Source organism: Elgaria multicarinata, chromosome 12 (genome assembly GCF_023053635.1).
Source record: "Elgaria multicarinata webbii isolate HBS135686 ecotype San Diego chromosome 12, rElgMul1.1.pri, whole genome shotgun sequence".
NCBI classification, from domain to species: Eukaryota; Metazoa; Chordata; class Lepidosauria; order Squamata; family Anguidae; genus Elgaria; species Elgaria multicarinata.
Window position 1 is genome coordinate 7,192,955 of NC_086182.1, and position 18,286 is coordinate 7,211,240.

Genomic DNA, 18,286 nt, shown 5'->3' on the forward strand with positions numbered 1-18,286 from the left:
ACTTACATCTGAGTAGATGTGTATAGGATCGCACCACACAGGAATTAAAATTTGTATGGTTACATAAAGATGTTGCTAGATTTTGCAAATGGTGGTTTCTGTAGTGAAATCATTAATAAGTAGTAAAACTGAGGATCAGTCATATCCCAGAAGGCTGTTCTGCTAGCCACTGAATGTGGTGCTTGGAGTTAGTGTTAGATAGCCTGCTCTGGGTATAAAAGCACTAATAAGGTAAGTTAATTTGAACTTATAAATTGGCTCTCATTTGTGCTTATTGTCTCCAATTCTAAATGTTGTGTTGCCACGCTTTCTCTATATAAAGCATCTCTGCTGCAAGTCACTTTCCAACACCTTTAAGCCAAAGTTATCTCCAACGTATTTAGAGGCCCTCATAATATGAAGGTATAAGTCCTGGCTTACTTAGCTTGTTCCTAAATCTGGCATTGCATAGTGGGTTGCGGTGTGTGCCAGCATGTGCTGGGCAGCTTTTGAATATTCATGCTGTGACCGCAGCTTGTGTTGTCAGAACACGGCTGGGGCAGGTTGTAGAAGGGTTAAACATGCTTGGTTGTCTGGTCAAGGGGATTCGCTTTGCCTCGTCCACCAAGAAGTTGGCAACAGTGTCGACTTTAATCAAATAAAATGTGAAGTAATTTCTATTATACTTCTCAGGTGAACTTCATAAAGCAATTTACATTTTCAAAAGAAGCATAAATCACAACCTAATAATAAAATTTATTTCTTACCCACCTCTCCATTTGATCAAGGCGGAGAACAGTAAATATAAAATACATAAAACTGAATTAAGAACATAATATTCATTGTTAAAACTTTCTAAAAACATCCTAAAATCCCCCTGGATATAATACAACAAGAACGACAGGAAACGTACAAGGAGGCCCAGCTCTGTATTTGAACAGCCCTGTAGCGACATTTTGGGGTGGGGGAACAGGAGGTGCCACCTCAGCTAACAGCAGGATCTAGGTGAGACTAATAGGAATCTCTTCTGAGCGTTCTTGGACACACAAACGGTTTTCAATTCCTATGTCTGATGGCCTTCGTGTTTCACAAAATATTCCCACAGTTTTGGAACCGGAAATGAAAGTCGGCAACTTTCATACTGCAGTTTACCACTAACTTCCTGAACAGTTTCCCCTTTTTTTTTCTTTTTAATTTTACATTATTCCGGGCAGCAGCGGCAGCAATGACAAGCCGAGACCAGATGGCATTGGAGAATTACCTTAGTAACCTTTGAGCAAGCGCTGTCAGAAGGAGTGACCACAGATACATGGTGACTGACCTTCGCTGTGGTAACTTGTGTCACCTGACGATGAATCATTGTGGGTTGAAATCCACGTGCTTTTAAGCCTTTTCTTAGAGGGAGAATACTGTAAGAACCAGACCCTTGTGTGCCTGAGAGAAGGTCCACCACGTTGCTCTGATGGCCCAGGCATTCTCTGAAGACAGTCTGTATAATCTTTCTGTTCTCTTATCTGGAGTAGAACAGTGCTGTTTATTTAGTTATTCGGTTTATATCCCTCACTCCCCTTCAAAGAGCCCAGGCAACTAACAAAACACAGTATACCACATAAGCAACATTAAAACCACAACTCTAAAATCACAAATATATAATAAGATATAATAAAACCCTCAACACAAACACACACACAAAATAATTAGAGCCCTTGACTATACCCTCAAAGCCTGCACAAATAAATAGGACTTTGACTAGTGCCTAAATGACAGCAGCGTGGGAGTTGGCTGAATCTCTACCAGAAGAGAGTTCCAAAGCTGAGGTGCCACCACCGAAAAGGCCCTTTCACATGTGGTAGCCCCACAGGACATATTTCTCAAGGACACCATAAGCAAAGACTCCCCGACTCATCTTAAATCCTGGGTTGGTTAGTATTGGGGAAGGCAATCCTTCAAGTGTTGCATGTCTGTTTGTTATGGTGTATATATACCTGTCTTTCGCTCACTCTTTGTCTCTTCTCAATAATAAATAATAATAATAATGTGAAAATGGCATTGGTTAAGCCCAGAGTCATGACCTATTTGTCAAAAGTCCCAGGCTGTTTTTAGGCCTCCATTGACCAAGATGGCCATTTTGAATTTCTGACTGAGGAAGAAAGAGTTTTCACTGATTTCAGACTCCCAGCCAGGTTCAGAAGTCTGCTCTGTAACTTAACTTAGATATATAGCATGGTGTATTCTTAAGAATGTTTGGAAAGGAAAGGAACCTCTCGTGCAAGCACTGAGTCATAGTAATGAGTACTGAGTACATAGTACTGAATACATAGTACTGAGTCAGTACTCTTGGAGGGACGCCAGCTTTCGCGGACGTTTTCTTGGCAGGCCTTATAGTGAGGTGGTTTGCCGTTGCCTTCCCCGGCCGTTATTACCTTTCCCCCAGCTAGCTGGGTACTCATTTTACAGACCTCGGGAGGATAGAAGGCTGAGTCGACCCAAGCTGGCTGCCTGAAACCAGCTTCCGCTGGGATCGAACTCAGGCCGTGGGGAGAGTTTCGGCTGCAGAAACTGCTGCTTTACCGCTCTGCGCCACACGAGTTTATACATGTCTTATTCTGTATAATCACTGTTTTGTGCTCTAAAACATGTCATGGAGAAGGTGATTTCTGTTCCGCCCCCACGCCATTGGCTGCCATGACCTAAATCAGGGATCCAGTCTGTGGGCATAATCTATCCCACCAGGGTCCCAGTCCGGCCCATGGAGCAATGAGTTCCTTCAGGGGGCAAGGCTTAGATTCCTCCAGGGTAGTGGCTGCTGGTAGCTGCAATGTCAGTGGGGTAGCGAATCCGCTTTGAAACCCAGAGCAGATTCACCACCCACTGACATCAGAGCCACCAGCCTCCACAGTTCCAGTTATTTATTTATTTATTTATTACATTTTTATACCGCCCAATAGCCGAAGCTCTCTGGGCGGTTCACAAAAATTAAAACCACAGTAAAACACCAACAGTTTAAAACACAATTACGAAATACAGTATAAAGTTATCTCCTCAGACTGGAAATAACTGTGGGCTTGCAGATGGATGGGGAGAATTCATCTCTTCCCAGCACTGGCTGAGTCCCTTTTTCCATACTGAGAGAGGTGTACAGAATTCTGTCCTTGTCTCAGCACAGAGAAACGCTAAAATGGGGGGGGGGGGATTATTACCATTTGACAGCCCCACTGACATAGGACCTGTGCGTAGGGCCTTTCAGGGGGCTTGTGAACTGCCCGAGAGCTTCGGCTATTGGGCATTATAAAAATGTAATAAATAAATAAAATAAAAATTCTGACTCCCCACCCCCATATAGTTCCGCACGTCTGCCCTAAATGATGGCCTATCTCTGCAAATGACTAACAACACCCTGCGTAGGCCATTGGGCTGGTGCGGGTTTTTTTTGGGTTTTTTGGTAGGCTTATTTGTGGGGTGTGGCCTGACCTGGGTGTTTTTAACCTTCAGACCCCCATGAAGAAGACTCAATCGTTGATTGGCCAGTTAGGCGCTTCCTTTGCGAACGCGGTAAGTATCCTGATAATGCCGCTTTGGATTGTCGAAATGTGTGGGGAGGATGCAGCCCTTTCCTGAGCGTAGCCAGCTCCTTGTATCGTTTCTCCACGCAAGTTACTGGTCCGAGAACCTGGTGATGAGGCAGATGTGGAATTTGCGCTCCACATCACAAAATCACTCTTTGCAGCCCAAATGAAGATGGCGTTGGAGGTCAGCCCTCTGCTTTGCAGCATGCCAGCCTAATGATTTTTTAAAAATCTTAAGAAATACAAACCAGGAGGGACAGGGACAGGGGGCCTGGCAGGCATTGGTGCCCACAGGAGACCCCAGCCATAAGCTTTCGGGCACAGTGTCCACAAAATAATCCCAGAATAAATGTGTCAGTCTTTAAGGTGCCACAAGATTCTTCGTTGCTGCTGTTGTAGGAGCAGCCTAACACAGCTGCCCTGCTGGAAACAGTTGCCATGGATTCCAGGTTAAGCTGTAGCCCTGTGGGCACTTAGCTAGGAGTAAGCCACATTGAACACAGTGGGATTTACTTCTGGGTAAACATATATAGGATTGTGCTGCACGTTATGTGCTGTTGATACAAAGTTCTTACTTCTCTTCCTGACTCAATTGCCAAATTGGTCTTGTTGGGTGGCCCTCGGGTTTTATGAGAGAAACACAGAAAAACGATCCCCTTTCTCTTCTCTCCGTGCTGTACATAATTTTGTAACGTGCTAGCTTGCTTTCTCATCTTTTTCTGTACACCCTACTAAGCTAAAAAGCTCCAAAGTCTTTAGCTCAGGGATGGGGAAACCGTGGCCCCACAGATACAGCTGGACTACAACTCCCATCATCCATGACTATTGGGTGTGCTGGCTGGGGCTAAAGGGACTTGGTCTCCAACAGCATCTAAGGAGCCACAGGTGTAGCCTTTTCCTTGAACAGTTTCTCCAAACAGCAGCTGTTTGGACGCTTGTGACAGCCAGGTTGGGCCTGGAATAGCTCCTCCCCGGGATGGCCGGGGGAAGAGGTGTTAATTTGGAGGGGATGAGCCGAAGCTGACGGCCTAAACCTACACGTCTGCCTTCAGTTTGCAGTCACTCCACTGTGCTGCCCTAGCCGCAGTGGCATCCTTACCGGCAGCTACCCCCACAACCATCTGGTGAGGAACAACTCCCTGGAGGGCAACTGCAGCAGCCCAGCTTGGCAGAAGTTTCAGGAGCCATACACCTTCCCGGTTTATCTGCAGAAGCAAGGCTACCAAACCTTCTATGCCGGCAAATATCTCAACCAGGTAAAGAGAAAGACCTCTTTCTCCCGTGCAAGCCTGCCCGTGTTAAAAATCTTCTGGAGAAGCCGTTCTTTCAGTGCCCCCGCCTTCAGAGGCATATTCGGAGGTGAGGCAAGACAGGGCCTTCTCGGTGGCTGCTCCCAGCCTGTGGAACTCCCTGCCGAGGGAGGCTAGGTTGTCTCCCTCTCTGCTGTCCTTCTGCTAGGAGGCAGAGATGCTTTTATTCAAGCTGGCCTTTGGGCGTGTAAGCAGGTCTGCTGGGTTGGATGCTCTTTTTATTCTTGTGTTTGTTTGTGTGATTTTAATGTACTAGTTTGATGAGTGTTTCAACCCAAGTTTTTATTTTAAATATTGTTTCTTGTTGTTAGCTGCCTGGAGTGCCATTTTCTTGGCAGAAAGGTGGGGTATAAATCAAATAAGAGCTTACCTTCTGCAGGTAGATAGCCAAATATTATTTATTAAGGGCGCAATCCTATCCCGACACTTGAAAGCCTCCGAACCCAGAGGCTTACGGTTAACCCATGCAAAGCAGGAGGAGCCGTGGAGGGGATCATCGCTTTGGCTGCTTCTCCTGTTCTGCATTTTCGCTAGATGGACTTTTTTGCCCATCTAGCTGGGGCGATTCAGAGGGGGAGGAAAGGAGGCTGGAGAGCCTTGTATCCTGCCCTCTCCAGTTCCCTCCCCTTCTGGAACACTCACTTCACTCCCCCTCCAAGGTCGCGCTCCTGGCCTGGGAGAGGTAGCCAATGCAGTTCTTTCCACCCCAGCAGGGAGAGGGAGAGGGAGGGGGCTTGGAGTGCAGATTCCTGGATCCCGGGTCAGAGCGCTGTCTCTGACCTTGTTTCCAGGAATTCTAAATATCCTCTGGCTCCCCCCAGACAGTGGCTAGGGACTATAGGATTGCTGCCTTATTTACAATTATTTATATGCCTCCTTTCAGGATACAAATCTTTCCAAGGTGCCTTACAAGTAACGTAAAGAACAATATAATCACAATAAACGCTATTAGCAAATTTTTAAAGAATAGCCATGGGGATCCTTCCTGCAGGACACTTGGTAGAAAATGGTCCCGGGGGAGGGGGGGTCGGGGCAGGGGAAGTCCAGCTGGGGCAGGAGTAGGTGTCTCATTTACCTCCCTCTGAAAGTGGGAGGTATTACAAAGATTTGGGGTCTATTTCCCCCCTCCACCCCATCACACTTAACTTTTGAGATCGCACGTGAGCATGTAGCACGTTAACTGGCAATTCATCTCTTTCGCAGTATGGAGACGCCAAAGCAGGAGGCGTTCAGCATATCCCCATGGGCTGGTCCTACTGGCTAGGTCTGGTGAGTAAATGACATTTCCCCCCACCCTTTCTTCTCTTTCATGAAATGTTTATTTCATTTTGAAATCAAGTTTTTAAAAAGTAGAAACAACAACATAAAGGAAACACACATAATAATATAACAAGATCACTGAAGAAGCAACGAGATTTAACAATTGTACCCTATTTCTTCAATTCTAAGACGCACTTTTTCCCCCAATATAAACTTCTCTAAAAACGGGGTGCGTCTTAGAATCGCGGGTGTGTCTTAGGGTTTTTTTTTCTGTTGGTGGTACTGAAATTAGTGTGCGTCTTACAATCGATGGCGTCTTACAATCGAAGAAATATGGTAATTCTTAGTCTGTCACCGACGTGCGCAGGAAACATCTGCAGTAGAACAGCCTAAATAGGAGCTCAATATCTGTTGAAAGAATGAAAATACATGTTACACAGCATATAAAATGAGTGAGTGCAAGTGTCCGTTATTTTGTGTGTATTACTTAGAAAAAAAAATATAGACAACTGTACCTGGTGGGAATTTGATCAAATATTTGAAAGCCTTCAACATAGGAATAAATGGAGACCAGAGTGTAATATCTTCCTTAAAATTAGGATCCGTTGCTTGCTGCACTTGCTGATTAAGTTTATGCATAGTCATAGCGTCCCAAACTTTATCAACTCACTGCTGTTTAGTTGCTTGCTTTGAAGAATTTGAATTATGTGCTATACGTGACCTTGCAGCTGTATGCAATTGCTTGAGAAGGTCTTTGTGCAGGAATCCAGGGTCATTTAGATTCAAAAAGATGAAGCATAGCTTTAGCAATTGCCAGTGGTCTAATGTGGACAAATTCCTGGCAGTATTTAAATGGGCAACCATGTTTAAATACTCCTGCATTGTTGATATCCTGTATTTCCTCTCCTCTGCTAAATTCACAGTGGACAGGATGATCGACTCAGATCTGTGGGGGTAGGCCAGCAGGGGTGGGCAAGCTGTACACTGTTGAATGCTGGTTTTCATTAGTCCCACCCAGCATGGCAAATGGTCAGGTTTGAGGAGAGTTACAGTCCAAAAATCTCTGCATGGCTGAGCTGTGATGTTGGAATTCTAGGTTCATGTCTGTGTCTGCAGCTGTGAAGATGGCAAGAGAATAATCTCCTAAGCCTACCTCGCAGGGTTCTTCCAAAGGGGAGAATAAAGCTAGACTTATATTGTGATACTGAGAATTTGGGACTTATTTATTTTTAAGAAAGGTTTGGTAACTAGGATATAAATAAACGATGCTGCCATATACTATTGGATTATTGGTCATCTAAGCCTCTGCTATTTTCTTGAAGCATCAGAAAATCCCCACTGGATCAGACCAAAGGCCTGTCTAGTCCAGAATTGTCTCCACAGTGGCTCTTAAGAACATAAGAGCATCAGAAGAGCCCTGCTGGATCAGGCCAAGGGTCCATCTAGTCCAACCCTCTGTTCACACAGTGGCCAACCAGCTGATGGCCAGGGACCAACAAGGCAGGACACAGGTGCAATAGTACCCTCCCACCCGTGTTCCCCAGCAACTGGTGCACACAGGCTTACTGCCTCAGATACTGGAGGTAGCACACAACCATCAGGGCTAGTAGCCATTGATAGCCTTCCCCTCCAGGAATTTATCCAACCCCCTTTTAAAGCCATCTGAATTTGTGGCCATCACTGCATCTTGTGGTAGTGAGTTCCATAGTTTAGCTATGCGCTGTGTGAAGAAGTCCTTCTATTTGTCCTGAATTTCCCACCCATCATCTTCATGGGATGACAAAAATGGGGTTCTAGTATGATGGGAGAGGGAGAAAAATGTCTTCCGCATCTTCTGCTACCTTTTGAACTTCAGATTCAGGGGTTTGAAGCCGTGTCTTCCATACAGCCTCGTGTGTCGTGGCCCAGGCCCGAACCCTGGCATTCTGAACAGCTGTGATTTGGGTGACTGGACTCAAGTGAAGCCTTGTTCTCAATAACCTTTTCATAGGTGGGGAATTCCAAGTATTACAATTACACCCTTTCGGCCAACGGACGTGAGGAGAAGCATGGAGAGAACTATGAAAAAGACTATCTCACCGACCTCATAGTGAGTTACTCTGCATTGCCTTCCTTTCTGGCTTTGAGATTCCCATCCAGTGCAAGTAGCCAGACCACAGAGGACTCGAAGGAAAGCACTTCTTCGCATTCTCAAAATGTTTTATTATTTATTTACTAGCCCAGGTCGCCATCCTGCTCCTTTCCCACTTTTTTGCCCCTTGGTCCCCTCACCACAGATGGGCTCATGAATATTGAAAATGTGGCTAATGCATAGTAAACTCCCCTCTCTAAAATTTACCTCTGGCATGGACCCACCCCTCCCTCATACACTCCGATTGGCCGTCTCCACCCCTTCCCCCTCCCCACTGGCGGCAACAGCCTAACTGTGCACCATATTGATTGGCTGAGCAGGGCTGTCTGTCATTCCACTGGCAGAAGGGCTGCCCTGCCTGTTTGGCACGGAGGAAATTATTGGCTATTAAAGCTCAAGCTTTGAACGTTTTCGGACTTTCACGTTTTTCTGCACGTCTGCATTGCTCAAGCTTCGGTTCAGAACAAAAAATGAGCAAGATCAGTCTGGTAGATCTAGAGCAGTGTTTGCCAAACTTTTTCAGGTCACCGCCCCCTTGGTTCCACAAACTCATGCCCAGTGCCCCCTGCGTGCAGCCCCTTTAAATGGGAAGCACCCGCCGCAGACTTGCCGAGAGAGGGAGGGAAAAGAGAGCAAACGCCTCTGTTTTGCAGCCGGCGTGGCGTGGCACACCAAGCAGGGTATGTCTCTTCATTAGCGTTTTGGTGCTTTTGAAACATTTCAATTCACCGTTAAAAGGACTCTTCTTAAACGGTATTAATACCTGTGTGGATTGTTCCCCTATATGGCTTGGGACCAAACTACCTTCTCCCATAAAAATGTCCCTCAGTCTTAAGACCTTCTGGAGAGGTGCTTCTTGGAAAAGACCACTTAAAGCCCGCCCCCCCCGCCGCCCCTTTGCCTCTTAGCGCCCCCCTGCCACCCTATTGCCTCTTAACACCCCCCCAATGCAATCCCACCGCCCCCAAGGGGGCAATACCACCCACTTTGGGAACCACTGATCTAGAGTAATAAACCTTACACCACTATATTCTTCTATATGGTTTTTAACATCTATGTACCACTCCACAGCTAGACAGATTTCGGAATGGTGAACAATAGACGATACCACATAGGATAAAAGAATAAAACTCCAGGATAAAAGAATAAAAGTCCATGTTAAAGATGATTATGCTTTAAAAAGAACCAGAATTCTAATAAACTCTGGCTGCCCAGTCAAGGAAGGCTTGCTGAAATAAAGATGTTTTCAGGCGGTGCCAGAAACATCGTGATGCCTGCCTGACTTCCAGAGGCAATGAGTTCCAGAGAAAGAGGGGCCACCACATTGAAGGCTCTTCTCTGGGTGGACTCCAATTGGCCCACAGATCTGTGCTGAACCACCAGGAGCATGCTGTCTTATGACCTCAGTGACTGTGCGGGTTGATAATGGAAAAGGCGCTTTCACTGGTTTCCCTTTAGTATTGTCAATCAATATAAATAAATAGTAGTTTCTCATTGGCTCATTCTTCTGTCCTTCACGGGAAAGAGAGTGGGGGAAGAAACCCCTCCAAGCCACTGACATTTTGTTCTCCTTTTGAGGGGAAGGATCTATGGGACTTCCCCCCACCAACACCTCTGCCTGGCTGTCCCGCCTTCCTTCTTGTTGCCTTCCAAAGCGAACAGGAGACTTCCATTGCAGCCCCTTCCCACTCAACCTGTGAGGAAATCTCTATGCCAGCCTTTCCCAACTGGCATGTCTTGGGCTACAACTCCCAGCCAGCCTGGCCAATGGGTGTTCTGCCTGGGGAAGCTGGGAGTTGTAGTCGGACACACCTGTTGGGCAGCGGGTTGGAGAAGGTAGCTGTAGGAGGTGAAGAATTCATAGAATCACAGAATAGCAGAGTTGGAAGGGGCCTACAAGGCCATCGAGTCCGACTCCCTGCTCAATGCAGGAATCCACCCTAAAGCATCCCTGACAGATGGTTGTCCAGCTGCCTCTTGAAGGCCTCTAGTGTGGGAGAGCCCACAACCTCCCTAGGTAACTGGTTCCATTGTCGTACTGCTCTAACAGTCAGGAAGTTTTTCCTGATGTCCAGCCGGAATCTGGCTTCCTTTAACTGGAGCCCGTTATTCCGTGTCCTGCACTCTGGGAGGATCGAGAAGAGATCCTGGCCCTCCTCTGTGTGACAACCTTTTAAGTATTTGAAGAGTGCTCTCATGTCTCCCCTCAATCTTCTCTTCTCCAGGCTAAACATGCCCAGTTCTTTCAGTCTCTCTTCATAGGGCTTTATTTCCAGAACCCTGAAGGAGAGCATTGAAGGGAAAAGGTGGAGGCATCTCAAGGCAATGGAAAATGGAAGTGTCCAGCCTGTTCATGTGCAAATGAAATAGTTTTTCCATTATTACTAGTTAGGCACAATAAAAGCATATGCTTCTACCAGCACTTGGAAACTGCAGCTAAATCATAAAGTAGAAACTTAAAATCCTTTCCGTGCTTGCTTTGCAAGTTAACTCCATTGACTGATAGGACTTACTTTGCAGGCAATATATATATGAATACGAAACATGCCATTATTTCTCTTTCAGAAATCTAACATATGGGATAAAGCTCAACCCCCAATACACATTGTCCTCACCCTATATAGAGAGGTGTGTTTCTGGTGATGACACTGGCTGGGTCGTTCTCCACCTTCTCCCATTGTCTGCATCTTTCTCTGTCCACCCCGCTGCCCTCACCTCTACCCTGCTGCAGACCAACCGGAGCCTGACATTCCTGCAGAAGATGTCTCGGCCGCCGTTTCTCATGGTGTTGGCCCCTCCGGCCTCCCACTCCCCGTGGACCGCAGCCCCCCATTACAAGTCGGCCTACAACCACATCAAAGCACCACGCAACGGAAGCTTCAACGTCCACGGGAAGGTGAGCGCCACAGCCTCCGAGATGGTCCGAGGGCTGAATGACCTCTCAGCAGAAACACGCGCTATCGTGGATCGTGTTTCATTGGCATTCCAACTTCTGTGCTGATTCCTTGTCTTTTCGCAGGAAAGCTGCAAAGTCCTAGTTCTAACCTATAAAGGGGTCCCAGTGCGGCCATCTGGGAATCCACAGGTGGCCCAACCAATCATTTGGCCAGCTCATTCTTAGGGCCTGTTCAGACGACCCACTAAGCTATGATTAGGCCGCTAACCCTTTTGCAGCAAATGGTTAGTGAGCGTGTTTAAAGCATATAACCACCATGGTTAGGAATGATTCACACGACACGCTAAGCCATACTGTTTAGCTCAAAGTGTTTAGCGTGTCGTCTGAACAGGGTCGTTGTCTGCTTCCTTCTCTCTGTAGTTAAAATGTCCATCGTTACATGACATTACAGCAGCTCAGCCACACAGTTCTAGAAATATAGGAACATAGGAAGCTGGTTTATACAGAGTCACCATTACTCAGAATCGACTTTTAAATCATGGAGCCAGTGAAACAGGTCTTCCCCAACCTGGTGCCCTCCAGATATGTTAGCTACAGCTTTCAGTATCCCCCAGCCAAGCATGCTGGTTGGTGGATGCTGGGTGTTGTAATCCAACACATCTGGAGAGTACCAGGTTGTGGAAGGCTGCCCAGAAAGCCTTCAATAGCATAGGACCAACCTTTTCTTAACAGGCTCTTAATATCCTCCGAAGGATGCCTTCTAAGCTTACAGATCAGTCATAAAAAAAATGCCCTCTGGATGTTTTGGAGCGCAGTTCCCATCATCCCCCTGCCAGCATGATCTGGTAGCTCTGGAGGGCACCAGGGCAAGGATTGCCACTTCACACCTGTGATGTCACATATGTTTCAAATTAATTAGTGTGCATTTTTAAACATTTCACAATATATAGTTTACAGTTGTGTGAAAAAGAAAGTACACCCTCTTGGAATTGTATGATTTTACATATCAGGACATAATAACAATCATCTGTTCCTTAGCAGGTCTAAAAATTAGGTAAATACAACCTCAGATGAACAACAAGATATGACATATTACACCGTGTCATGATTTATTTAACAGAAATAAAGCCAAAATGGAGAAGCCATGTGTGGAAAAGTAAGTACACCTTCTGATTCAATAGCTTGTAGAACCACATTTAGCAACAATAACTTGAAGTAATCGTTTTCTGTGTGACTTTATCAGTCTCTCACATCGTTGTGGAGGAATTTTGGCCCACTCTTCTTTACAACGTTGCTTCAGTTCATTGAGGTTTGAGGATATTTGTTTATGCACAGCTCTCTTAAGGTCCCGCCACAGCATTTCAATCGGGTTGAGGTCTGGACTTTGTCTGGGCCATTGCAACACCTTGATTCTTTCTTTTTCAGCCATTCTGTTGTAGATTTGCTGGTGTGCTTGGGATCATTGTCCTGTTGCATGACCCAATTTTGGCCAAGCTTTAGCTGTCGGACAGATGGCCTCACATTTGACTCTAGAATACTTTGGTATACAGAGGAGTTCATGGTCGACTCAATGACTGCAAGGTTCCCAGGTCCTGTGGCTGCAAAACAAGCCCAACTCATCATCCCTCCACCACCGTGCTTGACAGTTGGTATGGGGTGTTTGTGCTGATACGCTGTGTTTGGTTTCCGCCAAACGTGGCGCTGTGCATTATGGCCAAACATCTCCACTTTGGTCTCGTCTCTCCAAAGGACATTGTTCCAGAAGTCTTGTGGTTTGTTCAGGTGCAACTTTGCAAACCTAAGCCGTGCTGCCACGTTCTTTTTAGAGAGAAGAGGCTTTCTCCTGGCAACCCTTCCAAACAAACCATACTTGTTCAGTCTTTTTCTAATTGTACCGTCATGAACTTTAACATTTAACATGCTCACTGAGGCCTGTAGAGTCTGAGATGTAACTCTTGGGGTTTTTGCAATTTCTCTGAGCATTGCACAATCTGACCTTGGGGTGATTTTGCTGGGACGTCCTCTCCTGGGAAGATTGGCAACAGTCTTGAATGTTTTCCACTTTTGAATCATCTTTCTCACTGTAGAATGATGGACTTTAAATTGTTTGGAAATGGCCTTATAACCCTTCCCAGATTAATGGGCAGCAGCAATTGCCTCTCTAAGATCATTGCTGATGTCTTTCCTCCTTGGCATTGTGTTAACACACACCTGAATGATCCAGACCAGCAAACTGAAAAAACTTCTGCTTTTATAGAGGTGGTCATACTTGCTGATGATCAATTAATCACGGGCATTTGATTAGCAGCACCTGTCTGCTACTTAGCATCTTAATTCCTATGGAAGCAGTAAGGGCGTACTTACTTTTTCCACACATGGCTTCTCCATTTTGGCTTTATTTCTGTTAAATAAATCATGACACGGTGTAATATGTCATGTGTTGTTGTTCATCCGATGTTGTATTTACCTAATTTTTAGACCTGCTAAGGAACAGATGATGGTTATTATGTCCTGATATGTAAAATCATACAATTCCAAGCCAGTGTGCTTTCTTTTTCACACAACTGTAAATGTCAGGGTATAGGCCTGGGGTTCCCAACCTTACTGGACCCGTGGGCACATTTGGGAATTTGGGACCATGCTGTGGGCATCACCACGAAATGGTTAATCAGTGGATCCCTGCTTTGGCCTCTTCCTGTGGCTCCTGTGGATTTTGGGTTCTGTCTTATTCAGCAAAAATGTTTGTTTTGTGCCTTTTTGGACACCATAAGTCTCTTCAATAAGGGTTGGTCTAATTCAGCTAATTGCCGGTGGAGCAATGCAGCTAATCCTTCTACAATGTCCAGTGGTTCTTCTGCGTGGTCTCTGTGCATCACACACTATGGGCTTCTGTGCCTGCGCAGGATCAGTGTCGGGAACTTCAATAGCTGAGTATGACTTTTGGCGGGATCCCCGCCCACCATCCTACTGCGCATGTCCAGGGGGTCCCGCCATGCTCCTCAGTTCTCTTTCGACCGCGCTGCTACCAGCACGTCGGGAGCTTCGCTCGTCTTCAAAGAGAATATTTAGCTGAGATTTCGTAGATTCTTACCTCTATTCATATTCTTTATCCTTCCTTTCCCCCTTTTTTCTCCTTCCTAAAAAAACAAAAAAAAAACACTGTTAGTCCTTGCTACTCTTTACTTTCGTTTTCCATTCTAATGTCTGACTCTAACAAAGGCCCGTTTAAAAGATGCCTTTCCTGCAAAGGAAAGGTTCCTCTTTCTGATGGACGCTCCTTGTGCCTCTTATGTTTGGGCGAGTCGCACGTCGTTGAAGCCTGTTCGTGCTGCATGAAGCTATCCAAACAGTCTCGGCGTAATAGAGCTGATCGACTGAAAGCTCTACTTTGGAAAAAGGCCCTTGAATCGGTTCACGAACCAATTCCGCAGGCCTCGACATGGACTGCCCAGCCCCTATCTCCTATCATGGAACAACGGGCACCTACAGGCAAGAAATCCCATACCCTTGTAGCAGCTAAAAAGCTCTCAAAAAGGGCAAGGGATCATAAGGCGGACAACGGAAAGCAAAAGAAAAAACCTCGCCGAGAAAAGGAGCCACGTCCGTCTCGCCCTCCAACTCCGCAGTCGCAACCGATACCGTCGGTTCCGCCGCCACCGACATCACCGCCGCTCCCCTCAGTACCGTTGCCTACGGCATCTATGTCAGAGGGTGAACTCCGGGACTCCCCGTTATCATCTAGAGCCATTCCATTGGCACAACCAATTCCATCCCAACAACCTTCCGAGCAACAAGTTTCTACTCAAGCGGCTACTCACCCTCCTCCTTACAGATCACGATCTCCACTCCGTGACTGGGACTCCGATTCCAATTGGTCCATGCTAGGACCTCGCGACTCGTATCGTCGTCGAGATCAAGAACCTGACCGCCGTCGGGACCAAGAGTTCACCGCGGCATACCACCGTTCTCCATACCGCGAACGACCAGTTCCGCGCACGCGATCTCCACCACCTCCACCAGTACCCCCTAGGTTTGCATTGCTACAACGTTCCCTACAAATACAACAACGATGCCATGATCAATGTAGATCGCCCTCTCCTTCCGACAATGACTATCAATCGGATTCATCTTCGGTCGTATCGGTACCATCACCAACTGACGCCGTCGACACAACTGAACACGCGTCTCCTTCCGATGATACCGACCATTTTACGGAACAAATCCTTCGCATGGCCCAATCCCTCGGCATAGATGCTCAGAAATCCAAAGACATTTCTGATCCTATTTTTGACTCCGCTTATCCGGATAGTATACCTCCGGTGTCAATACCGCTCTTCCCGAGACTTCTGCATATTGCTCGACAGTCCTGGAAGACACCAACCACTCTCGGTACCACGTCTAGGCGACTTGAGAGTCTCTATAGGGTGCAGGAGAAGGAAGCCTCTTTCCTTTTTAGCCACCCTAAACCTAACTCCGTGATTGTTGAGTCCTCACAGGGTCGCTCCACTAAGACCCACACTACGCCTTCCGATAAGGAATCTCGTCGACTCGACATAATAGGCAGATGGTTATATTCCTCTGCGGCTCTTACTATTAAGATAGCCAACTATACCGCCCTTATGGCGCGCTACCAGATATTTCTCTGGGACAAAATGGCTTCTCTGACATCACACCTTCAGGGTGACCAAAGAGAACTCGCCCAGCTTTTCCACGCCGAGGCAGCTAAAATTTCCCGTCTCCAACTCAACGCTTCTCGTCATTTGACTGACTGCGCCTCTAAGTCTATGATTGGTTCCGTCGCCATGCTTGGCTTCGTGCTGCCAGTTTGACCTCTGAAACCCGCTCAAGAATCGAGGACCTTCCGTTCGATGGTGATGGTCTATTCAGTTCCACCACCGACGAAGCGATGGATACCATTCAAAAAGCTCGCCTCACGGCACGGAAAATGGGAATTTCCCAACCCTTTTTCCTTCCATCTTATAAAAGAAAATGGCATCGCCCACAAACCTCCTTTTCATCAAGGTACCAACAGCAACAGCAACATCATGACAAATTCAATCGTTACCAGCAACAATTCAATCAACCCAAGCGACAAATACCTTCTCCACGATTCCGTCAGCCCCGTTCCAAAGCGGATGCTTTTCCCAAATGTCGTCTTTGACAACCACTCTCTTCCACTAGTACCAGTCTTCGGCTCCATACTAAAACCATTCTACCACGCCTGGTCCAACATCACAAACGACACCTGGGTTCTCACCATAATCCTAACAGGTTACCGCCTCGAACTTCAAGACACTCCACCTCTCGGTACCGTAAAAATTACTTCCCCATCGCAACCTCTCATAGACGAATCGCGTCTCCTCCTCAGCAAAGGAGCCATCCGAAAAGTCTCCACCAATATCACCCGAGGATTCTTTTCCCGATACTTTACTGTACCGAAAGCCGATGGCGGACTACGCCCTATTTTAGACCTCAGAAATCTCAACACATACATTCAACCAAGAAAATTCAGAATGACCACATTGGGTTACATCCTTCCCCTTCTCTGGGAAAACCACTGGTTCACCTCCATTGATTTAAGGGACGCGTATTTCCACATTGCAATCCACCCGTCCCATCACAAACTCCTCCGTTTCGCCATCGGAACTGACGTCTTTCAGTTTACAGTTCTTCCCTTCGGACTGTCCTCTGCCCCAAGGGTATTCACAAAGTGTATGGCACCGGTGTGTGCACAACTTCGCACCCAAGGGATTACAATCTTTCCTTATCTCGCCGACTGGCTTTTGACGGCTCCATCCTCCTCAACAGCCCTCCGAGACACCACGTACACCCTCGACCTTCTTGCCTCTCTAGGCCTCTGTGTCAACAACGAAAAGTCAAACCTGCTTCCCTCCCAACGCATCTCTTTTATCGGAGTCGACATAGACTCAGTAACCTCCACAGCATATCTACCTCAAAAACGACTACTCACCCTCATCGCTCAAACGCACGCAATTCGCCGTCGACCTTCTCCAACGGTCTGGGCAGTCCAACGCCTCCTCGGCCTCATGGCATCCACTGTATATGTCGTACAGTGGGCGCGCCTACGAATGCGCCCTCTCCAAGCATACCTCATACGCTCCTACAACGGCACAACCGATCCACGTCGTACTCACCTCATCATTCCACCAGACATTCATTCCTCCCTGCTGTGGTGGACTCAAGCACACAATCTCCGTCAAGGCATGCCCTTTCGACAACCTCAACCAGCCATCACAATTACGACCGATGCGTCCAACCTCGGTTGGGGCGCCCACACCAATCACTTCAACACCCAAGGCCGATGGTCCACCAACGAGCGCAAACTACCCATCAATGCCCTCGAACTCTTAGCGGTATACAAAGCGATCATCGCTTTCGAGCCGAACATCCAACACAAGCACGTCCTGATCCTATCCGACAACACCTCAGTCGTGTGGTACCTCAACAAACAAGGAGGGACACGCTGCACTACACTCCTCAATATAACCCTCAACATCTTCAATTGGGCAATTCCCAAGAACATTTCGATAATGGCCATCCACATTGCGGGGAAGTTCAATCAGGTTGCGGACACCCTCAGTCGCACCTTCTCCCCGACCCACGAATGGAAACTCTCCCAGGCCATCCTCCAACTGTTTCTCCGATGGGGAACTCCATCCATAGATCTCTTCGCCTCTCAGACCAACACTGTCTGCCGACTCTTCTGCTCCAGAGCTGGGCACGGAAAATCCTCTGTCGGAGATGCCTTTCAGATTCAATGGGCACACACCTTTGCTTACATATTCCCACCCTTCCCACTCCTCAACACAGTCATTGCCAGGCTGCGGATGGAGCCAATGACTGCAATTCTCATAGCCCCCTGGTGGCCAGTCCTGGTTCGCTCCCCTTCTCTCCGTGTCAAACCGGACCTACATCCGCCTGCCCACGATACCGAACCTCATCACAATGAACAACGGACACATTCACCACCCAGATCTCCAAACACTTCGACTAACTGCATGGAAAATCAACAATCATCATCAGACATCCCCCCCCAAATACAACACATATTACGTTCAGCAAGGAAACATCGACCCGTAAAGCCTATCGAGCCAAACGTCGCCGATTCAGATCCTTTGCAAGA

At 47.0% G+C, this 18,286-nt stretch overlaps 1 protein-coding gene across 1 annotated transcript in view; it reads left to right on the forward strand.

Moving 5' to 3' along the window:
* Nucleotides 1–18,286, forward strand: part of LOC134407390 (N-acetylglucosamine-6-sulfatase-like) — a 36,890-nt gene that overhangs the window by 1,502 nt on the left and 17,102 nt on the right. The window contains exons 2-6 of the mRNA XM_063139136.1: nucleotides 3,472–3,531; nucleotides 4,598–4,801; nucleotides 6,059–6,124; nucleotides 8,106–8,204; nucleotides 10,978–11,142. Coding sequence (XP_062995206.1) covers nucleotides 3,472–3,531; nucleotides 4,598–4,801; nucleotides 6,059–6,124; nucleotides 8,106–8,204; nucleotides 10,978–11,142 — 594 coding nt within the window. The remainder of the gene's footprint in view (nucleotides 1–3,471; nucleotides 3,532–4,597; nucleotides 4,802–6,058; nucleotides 6,125–8,105; nucleotides 8,205–10,977; nucleotides 11,143–18,286) is intronic.